The 9,695-nt window shown below is 62.4% G+C and overlaps 1 protein-coding gene across 1 annotated transcript in view; it reads left to right on the forward strand.

Moving 5' to 3' along the window:
* The window catches only part of COL18A1 (collagen type XVIII alpha 1 chain), a 57,875-nt gene that overhangs the window by 18,593 nt on the left and 29,587 nt on the right, over positions 1 to 9,695 (forward strand). The window contains exons 2-3 of the mRNA XM_023523755.1: positions 6,733 to 7,277; positions 9,171 to 9,302. Coding sequence (XP_023379523.1) covers positions 6,733 to 7,277; positions 9,171 to 9,302 — 677 coding nt within the window. The remainder of the gene's footprint in view (positions 1 to 6,732; positions 7,278 to 9,170; positions 9,303 to 9,695) is intronic.

Consider the following 9,695-nt stretch of genomic DNA (forward strand, 5'->3'; position numbering starts at 1 on the left):
CCCGATCGAGCATGGGCTGCAGGGTGGCTGCAGGCCCCGGGCAGTGACAGACCCACGGCCCTCGTGGTGGGTGGTGGAGCAGGTCCCAGGTCAGAGGGATGGGGCGGGGGAGGGGCAGGTGTCTGTGGGCAGCGCTGCACCCCCCCACCGGCCAGGGCGGGTCCTGAGCAGGAGGGCGTGTGTGGCCCACGGGGAGCGGGGGGAGCTGCAAGAGGGGGTGTGCCACCCACAGTGGGGGTCTGCAGGGGTTGTGCCACCCGTGAAGGGGGGGCAGCCTCCTGGCCTGCTCACCCCGGGACGCTCGGCCCTCGTGCCGTGGCGGTGGCCGCCGTCCTGTGTCAGTTCGGGACACGCTGTGTGGGATCAGGGCTGCACGCGGGGGGCTGAGCGCAGCGCCGAGGCCCCTCCGTGGCGGGCGTCCTGCCCTCTGTGGTCTGACGTCGGCATGTGTGCAGGAGGCTCAGGGGCAGCTGTGAAAATGGCCTCAAACCGGTTGGCTTTCGAGCGCGCACAGGGAGCATCTCAGCTCCTGGCGGTGGGACGTCCAAAGTCAGCCCACCGGGCTGACCCCGTGTCTCAGCTGGTCCCCTGGGTGCCCAGAGACTCTGTCCTGCCTCCTACCGCTCCGGCCGGCCGCCGCGGGCCTGGGCGCGTGGCCCCTCGCCCCTCGCAGCGGGCAGTGCTGGCCACGCCCTCGCGCTGCTGTCTCTGGTTTCTTCCTCGTCACAGCCGTTTCTCTGTCCCCATGGGGAGTACATGGTTAGATCTGGGGCGTCTCCAGGGCCACGACCGTAACCGCGCCCCAGGCCCGTTGGCCGGGTAGAGTGCCGGTCAGGGGCCCAGCCGGTGCGGCGGGCGTCTTGGGGCCGTAGTCCTGCCTGCCACAGTATGGGCATCACGTGCGTCCCACGCACCGGTACCCACGCCCGCAGCCCTGCTCTGCGTAAACGGGGGCGCGGCCTGCGTGTGCGGAGCCCTCCTTCCCTTAGTGACACGTCGCACCGTCCCCCGTGTTCTGCGAGCCGCTGGCCCCCGTCCGTCCCCTCCTCCGTGGCAGCCCTGTCTGCAGGCTTTTCCGGCTTCTCGGTCGCAGGCGAGGCCCGAGGGCCCTGCTTGCCGCCCCGTCTGCCCCCCGCCTGTCTGCACCTTGGTTCCTTGCACGCTGGCCGTGCGTCCCCCGCGGGCCCAGTGTGAGCGCTGGGTGACGCCCCGCCAGGCGGATCCACCGCCTTCTTCAGAGGCCCCTCTCGCGTCCTCCCGCGTTTTCTCTTCCACGTCATTGGTGGTCGTCCCCTGAGGCCTTTGTGCGGGTGGCACGGGGAAGTCGCACGTGGGTGGCGTGGACGTGTCGTTGCGTCTGTGGCGTCCCCACCAGGGACGCAGGGTGCCTGCATTTGCCGTGCGTGCTTCTCAGCCTCCGAGTCGAGTGTCGCCGTCTTAGACGCCCCCAAAGCGTGTGTCCTCGTTGAGGTGAGCGTGTGTCCTTCGCACCCCAGACACAGTGACTTCGCCATCTCCGCTCTGTGACAAAGCCATAGACGTGGGGCGTTCCTCGCTCTGCTGGCTCAGGGGCGTCTCTCGCCACGTCTCGCCACGTGGTGGTGCCCTACCCCACGGGGAAACCGCTTAGTGGGTGTCTCGGGGACGGCGTCTTGAACGAGGACCCCCGTTTTCGCCATGTGTACAGGGGGCACGGTCATGGGTGGTACCGGGCCCATCACATGTCAGTGGTGGATGAAAAGTATTGTCCCCATGTCCCTCCTGGTGACTTTCAACTTTTTCTGCTTTATCTGATGTTAGTGTTGCAATATTTGCTTGCCTCTTGTTAGCATTTACCTGATATTTTAGAAGGACTTTACTTTTTAGAGCGGTTTTAGGTTCACAGCAGGATAGGTTCACAGCAGGAGCGGAGCAGAAGGTACGACGGAGTTCTCACTTGGCCCCCGCCCCTCCGCACGCAGCCCGCCCGCCCCGCCCTGCCCCCCCCTCCGCCCCCCGCCGGCCCCTCAGGTCAGCACCCGCCCGAGGGCGTCTTTGTTACAGGTGATCCTGCTCGGCACATGGTTGTCACCCGTAGTTCACGCCAGGGGCCCTCTCCCTGTTGTGCCCTCTGCGGGTCTGGACAGACGTGTCCACCATGGCCGTATCGCCGAGTCCTTCCCCGCCCTACACGTCCTCTGTGCTCCGTGTACTCGGCCCTCCCTCTCCCAACCTCTGGTGGCCACGGACCTTGTTACGGCCTCCTCACCTTTACCAGGTGTCCCCGAGTTGGAATAACACCTTCCGTAGCCTCCTCACGCTGGCTTCTTTCAGTTAGCCTGCATTTACGTTTCCCCCACGTCATCTTATGGCTCGGTGGCTCATTTTTGTCACTGAGTGACGTGACGTTCCGTTGTCTGCATGGACCATTTTGTCCGTCACCTACCAAGGGCGTCTCCGCTGCTTCCAGGTTTGGGCGAGTATGAATGAAGCTGCTACAGACGTCCGTGCGCAGGTTCCGTGTGGCATAAGTGCTCGACTCCTTTGGGTATGAAGCAGCGGTGTGACTGCGGCATCGTAGGCCGAGTGCGTTTGCCTTTGCGTGAAGCCGCCGCGCTGTCTCCCACAGCGGCCGCACCAGCAGCACCCCCACGGCCGCGACGAGAGTCCTGTGGCTCCACGTCCTCGCGGCGTGTGGCGGCGTCAGTGTCCGGACTGCGGCCGTCCCGACGGGGGTGTGTGGTGTCTCATTTCGGTCTGCAGTTCCCTGCTGACACAGGACGTGGGGCATCTTGTCACGTGCTCGTTTGCCATCTGCACGTCGTCTGCAGTGAGGGGTCAGGGTCTTCAGCCCACTTGCTAATCGGGTTTGTTTTCTTATCGTTGAGTTTTAAGAGCTTCTGTGTATTTTGGATAGAGCCGCTTTTACCAGATACACGAGATGCAGATATTTTCTTCCAGTCTCTGGTTTGTCTTCTCATTCTCATAATGTGACTTTTGCAAAACAGATTTCTAATTTTAATTAAATTAATGAAGTCCAGCGTGTCAATAGTACATCTTCATGGATATGCCTTGGGTGTTGTGTCTAAGAAGTCATCGCCAAACCCAAGGTCACCTAGGTTTTCTTCTGTTATCTTCTGGGAGTTTTGCATTTTGCAGTTAGGTCCGTGATCCACTTTGAGCTACTTGTTGTGAAGGGCGGAAGGTCTGTGTCCGGGTCCATCTTTTGCATGTGGACGTCCCGTTGTTCCTACATCCGTTTGTAGAAAAAACCTTCTTTGCTCCTTTGTCAGAGATCAGTGACTGTGTATGTGGCTCTGCTCCTGGGCTCTGTGCTCCGTCCCATTGATCCGTTTGCCCGTTCTGTCACCGACGCCCGCCGTCTCGCTTACTGTCACGTCAGAGTCAGCCTTGTAGTCGGGTGTTGGTCCCCAGCTTTGTTCCCCTTCCGTGTTGGGTTGGCTGTTCTGGGTCTCTGTCTCTCCCTGTAAATTTTAGCGTCAGCTTGTCGATTTCCACTAAATTTTGACTGGGATCGCATTCAGTCTGTCGATCGGTTTGGGAAGCGCTGACATCTCGACAGTATCGAGCTTCGTGTCCATGAACGTGGAACAGCTCTGCATTTATTCAGTGACCTTTTTTTTCATCTGAGCTCTGTAGATTTCCTCGTATAGGTCTTGTACGTGTTTTCTTCGTTTTACACCTAAGGATTTAATTTTGGGGGGTGCGAACGTAAACGGTGTTGCGTTTCCTATTTCTAATTCCGCGTCCCCGTCGCTGGTCTTTAGGAAGGCGTCTGAGTTCTGTGTGTTGACCTGGTATCCTGTGGCCTTGCCGCAGTGGCTCGTTAGCTCCGGGCGGTGGTTTTGTGTTGGTGGTGGTGGGATTTTGGGGGTCAGTTATGCTGACAGTTTTGTTTCTTCCCTTCCTTGTCTCCTTGCGTTCGCTGGTGCTGGGAGGCGGAGGGGGGCGTCCTCGCCGTGTGCCCGACCTCAGCGGGAGAGTTTCAGATTTCTCACCATTAAGTGTGATGTCAGCTGTAGAGATTCTTTATCACGTGGAGGAAATTCCGCTCCATTCCTGCTTCGCTGGGATTCTTAATCACCAGCGGGCGTGGGACGTTGTCAGGTGCTTTCTCTGCATCTGTCGACGTGCGTGTTCTTAGCCCGTTGACTGCTGGGTTATGGTAATTGGCTTCTGAGGGCTGAACCAGCCTTGCAGGCCTGGGATAAATCCCGCTCGGTTGTGGCTGGTCGTTCGCTGAAAGGGAGACTGTCTTCAACCAGGCAGGTCCCCAGTTTCTCAGTCTGAGGGGAGAAGGTGTCACCCACTGCGTTCCCGGGGAGGGTTCCTCCCAGCTCTCGGGGCGACCGGCCTCGGCTTTTTGCTGGTTTCCCGCCCCAGTTAGCAGGGCCACCCGGGGCCTCGCCTCTGCAGGGAGGTGGCCATGCCCTGTACACAGGGCGCCCGTGCCTGACGATGGCGGTGATCTTAGGGCCGTGGCATTCGGAGGCTCGCTCCCAGCGGGGCCGAGGAATTTCATGGAGCGGGAGTGGAGAGCTTCGGGCGGGGGCCGCTCACGCACGCCTGCCGAACGTGCTGCTCGAGAAGCCAACAGCTGCTGCGTCTTGCGTTCATAATTAATTTGGAAGAGTTCTGGCTGCCCAATTCAGCTTTGGGGACAGCTGGGGCAGGGTCACCAGTGCTCCTGGCACCCGAGCTGGCGAGAGTCCGATTTCTCAGTCTTGGAACGTCTCCCTGCATGGACACGCATCCCGCTGGTACTTCTGGTACAAGGGACAGTCATAGCATTCCCGTCCCAGTGGACACACAGGCCATCTTGGAGTGGGAAGTGACCGCGGGCCTCCAGAGCCCAGGGTCTTCCTGTAAGGTCCCTCTGCTGCTAGGAGGGGCCCCTGGGCCATTGTCCCACCGTGGCTGCCATCTGTGCTGCACCCGGCTCTTCCCCGCTTCCCGGTGTGCAAGGGGTGGGCGGAGGCGGGGAGCGGCTGGGGCGGGGAGCGGGGCCCCCAGAGAGTCCCCACGCATGGCTGCTGTTTCTACTTTTTGTCCTCAGGAAACTCTTGAAAGACACGACTTGTCTCAGAAAGTCGGGGTGGGGCATTTCTTCCGTCCGTCTGCCTCCGGAAGTCCCAGGTTAGCCTGTCCCTGCTCGGGGGCTGGACCCCCAGTGCCCACGACACCCACACACCTGCACTTGCCACAGCCTCACTCAGGGCGCCCACGTGTCACAGCCTCTCCCAGAGGAACATCCCCCCCACTGTGTGATGCACACTTTGGGGGAAGACCCCCTAGACTGTTGGGGTGCGTCTTGAGAAGAAAAGCCGTGGGCCAGGGCTCGTGGCCAAACCACGGCCCCAAAGCACAGGGTCTGCCTGGCAGCGTGGGCAGCTGGGGACGTCACCGTGAGTTGCTGTCTGCCATCTCCTGTGTCCGGCAGTGACCACGCTTGTCCGGCACTGCTGGCCCCTCCTGGGAGCAGAGGAGATGGGGGAGAAGCTGGCACAGTGGCCGCGGCCCTCGTGGGGTCACGCCTCCGGGGCTCTGCATGGCGGGATGCCCGTTAGGACTCTCCCTGTGACACAATGGCCCGCGGGGGGCGGGACGCACAGGCCGTGAGTGATGGGGTGGGCGAGCTGCTCGGGTGTTCGGAGGCGGGTGACGCTGCCTGGGGCCACCCCAGTGTGTCAGCGGGTTGGGGAGAGGGCGTGGCTCCCCGTCACATGGCCGCTCTCCCGGTGTCCCCAGTGTGACATGGAGGGAGGGGAAGCCCCCGCCTCCAGGAGCACATGCAGCAGCCCTGGCCCGGCTGTCACCCACTGTGAGCCTCCCGCCCGGCCTGGGGCACTGGGCACGACCTGCTGTGCTGTCAGTGCAGACAGGAAACCACAGGACCCGGTCAGGCTAAGTGGTCACGAGTCCAGGGGTCCCCAGCCCTGGTCCGTCGCCTGTCAGGAGCCCGGGCCGCATGGCAGCAGGTGAGCGATGGGCGAGCTTCATCTGTGTTCGCAGCCGCTCCCCAGCGCCGGCTTCACCGCCTCAGCTCCACCTCGGCTCATCAGGCATTAAGAGTCGTGTAGGAGCACTGTCCCTGGTGCCACAAGGGCTGGGGACCGCTGCTCCCGGAGACCCAGCCTCTCGTGTTCTGCCTTCCTAGGAGTTTGATTCGTGCCCTGCCTGGCGCCCGACGCAGGTGCCCTGCAGTGAGCTCCCTGCCAGGCACCTGCTGCCCCTTTCTGTGAGGTGGTGCTGCCGGTCAGGTGTTGGCTGCGGGTGGGCGCCCTGCCACGCCCTGTGCTGCTCCTGCGGGTCCCTGGTGTGCGGACGGGGACAGTGCAGGAGTGGGGCAGTGACGAGTGGATGTAGGGAGTGGGGGTGGGGATGGGCTCTGAGCGTGGGGGTTGGGGGTGGGGTGGGGTACGGGTGGGCACAGAGGCCCTAGCAGCTCCTCGCCCTGATGGGGACGCGGAGCCCTGCCGTGCCCTTGCTGTCCTGCCCCGCTATGTGGATGGCCCCTGCCGCGTCCACCGTGGGCCTGCAGGCCGGGCGACAGGAGGGCGCAGTGGCTTTTAGCTGCTGTGTCCTGCCCCACAAGGTGCCCAGATGACACAGAGTGACCATCCCCAACCCAGACAGCAGAGCCCAGGGGCGTGGAGTGGGTGCCAGGCGTGTGACTCGGTTTCCCCTTTGTGCCTGCACACAGCCTCACGGGTGTCTTCCTCCCCTTTGCAGAGAGCGTGGGCGCAGAAGTGGGGCTCCTGCAGCTGCTTGGGGAGCCCCCGCCCCAGCATGTCACCCAGGTCGACGACCCCGACGTGGGACCAGCCTACGTGTTCGGCCCAGACGCCAGCAGTGGCCAGGCGGCCCGGGCCCACCTCCCCAGCCCCTTCTTTCGCGACTTCTCACTGCTGTTCTACGTGCGGCCGGCCACCGAGGGCGCGGGCGTGCTGTTCGCCATCACGGACGCGGCCCAGGCGGTGGTCTCGGTGGGCGTGAAGCTGTCGAGCGTGCGCGACGGCCACCAGCACGTCCAGCTGCTGTACACGGAGCCCGGCACGGCCCAGACGCGCACGGCCGCCAGCTTCCGCCTGCCCGCCTTCACCGGCCAGTGGACGCGCCTGGCGCTCAGCGTGGACGGCGACACCGTGGCCCTCTTCGTGGACTGCGAGGAGCTGCAGAGGGTGCCCTTGGCCCGGTCCCCGCAGCGCCTGCAGCTGGAGCCTGGGGCTGGGCTCTTTGTGGCTCAGGCCGGAGCAGCGGACCCCGACAGCTTCCAGGTACCCCGAAGGCCCTGCATGAGGGCGGGGTCAGGCCTGGGGGTGGGGCCTGGCCACTCAGCCGGGTACGACGGCTGGGCCGGGGACAACGGCCGGGCCAGCCTGACTGCCCCTTGGTCCGCCCAGCTTCACAGCGTCTCTTATTCCTTGGTGCCCTGGTCTCTTGGACACCCCAACAAGGGTCTCCTTGAGCTGCTCTGGTTTCTCTGAGGCCCCCTTGGGACCACTATCCTAACCGGGTGCTGGCCCTGCACCGTCTGTGCACAGTGCACGCAAGGGTCCCCTTGTTCCAAAATTAAGAATTTCAGGGTGGCAACACTGGAGGGTAGGAGTGGGTGTGGGCCGCCCTGGGCTGAGCTGCACCCCGTGAAGGCTGCACGCCCGCTGGGCGGGGCCGGGGTTCGCACCCAGCGCCAACACCGGTTGTGCTGCTGGTTATTTTTTTTTACTGAACTGCTCAGTGCCTGCCGCTCGGGGCAGCAGTGTGGGCGGGTCCCCCAGGGGGGCTGTCTCCGCCATGTCCCAGCGCTGGGGCGGGGTCTTCCTCCTGGCCCCCAGCCCCTCTGCAGCTTGGAGCCGTGAGCTGGAACCGGCCTCCCGGCAGCAGCGCGTGGGCTCCTTAGCAGGCGCTGACTCAGTTCTAAGTGACAGCCCGTCTGCAGCTGGCACGCCCCTGCCCGCGGCCTAGACAGGGGTCCCTGTGTGTGCTAACGGGGGACGTGTCCCCAGCAGACAGAGAGCTAATTATTGCCCAGACAAAAGCTGCTTGACTGAAAGTTGTTCTAAGCCCTGGCGACTCCGGTTCTGGGAGCTGGCCTTTCACCTCTGGAGGGAGGGGACTCTCACCCGTGGGGTCCGGGAGCCAGTCGGACTTCGACCCCACACTGGGCTTCCTTGTGTTGTCATTTTGATCCTCAGACGTGATTAACCGAAAGGGCCGAGAGTCATCCCATCCAGGGACGGGGCGTGTTTGCTGGCAGTTTGTCGAGTGATTTCCCGGCATTTCTACATGGGGCAGGACGCAGAGTCCCCGCTGTCCGTGACTCTCTCACAGAGCAGCTGCCCCTGTGCTGATGGGGACAGGCCCTGCTGAGGGCTCAGGGCGGCAACGTAGGAGCGAGGTGGTTGGCACCACTGTGCAGCCAGGACACACCAGCCTGCCTCTCCCTAGGCCTCGCCCGGGTTGCACGTCACCTGTGCAAAACACACCCGCTGGGCGGCAGGTGGTGCCCGGCGTGCTGCTGTGCATTTCTTGGCTGCTGGTGAAGACAGACCTTAACTTTTTCACGTGTTTATTGGTTAGTTGTCTTTCTTCTTTCGTGACTGGTCTGTCTACGTTCTTTGCATTTTTTGTTTTGGCGAGTTCAACCTTTTCTCGTTGATTCATACAAACCCTTTACATATGCAAGAAACTGATCTTTTGTTTGATATACCACAAATTTTATTTCTCAGTTTGCCATTTTCTTGCTCACCTTGTCATATTTTTAAAAACCATTGGGCTATTTAAAGTATTCGCGTGGTTCAGTCCCGCCTGGAGAAGACACCCACAGCGGTGACCATCCGAGCGAGTCCGCAGCTTGGAGAGGCAGACGGCAGGGGACAGCGTAAGGCTCCTTCTTCCGGCTCTGGGCTGTGGCCCTGCCTCCCGCAGGCAGCCTGTTGATTTCCCTGCGTCACATCCGGCCAAGTCAGGCACAGTCTGGGTCCTGTGTCCCCGCAGATGAGAAGTTTCCAGAATTTTCTGAGTGGGTGTCTGGTCAGTTCCGGCTGGGTGAGAAGAGGGGCTGTCTGGTGGCACAGACGAAAAAGTCGGCCTAGTACAAGGTTCTCTGACTTTCCGAGTGGAGATTCTTGGGGGAAGAGTCAGGTGGCGTGATTTCTAAGACTTGGCAGGAACGGAAGCTCGTGGTGCCGGTGTTCTCGGCCCGGTGCTGGTACCGGCGGGCCCGTATGGGTCCCGCCCATCAGCGACGTTCTGCCACCTCAGGAGGCGTTTTGGGTTCGTCCCCGGAGGTGGATTTAGCGGTAAATGTCCCGGGAATCGGCTCGTCCCACGCGCTACCACACGTCGCCGACTCGCTCCGTGTCCATTGCCTCCCGGCTTTTGCCGTTTCCAGGGCTGTGCGGCATTTCGTGGCGTCCTTTCTCGTTGTGGGGAGTGTCCACGTTTCCCCGCTCACTGTTTGCTTCTTTCTGGGGCGCCACCCCCTCTTCGCCCAGGGGCTCTGGGCCTCAGCCGTCTGTGTGTCAGGCGGGCCACCCACAAGTGCGCTTGGGCCCCGGCCCGTGGCCCCCGGGCCTGTCCTGCTGCTGGCACCTTCATGCTCACTCCTTGTGCTCGGTAAGGGACGTGGGCCTTGTCGTCCCTCACGTGCAGCTGTGTTGGCCGCATCACACAAAAGTAAGCACTCGGCCCAC

Source organism: Pteropus vampyrus, unplaced genomic scaffold, assembly GCF_000151845.1.
Source record: "Pteropus vampyrus isolate Shadow unplaced genomic scaffold, Pvam_2.0 Scaffold406, whole genome shotgun sequence".
Classification (NCBI taxonomy): domain Eukaryota; kingdom Metazoa; phylum Chordata; class Mammalia; order Chiroptera; family Pteropodidae; genus Pteropus; species Pteropus vampyrus.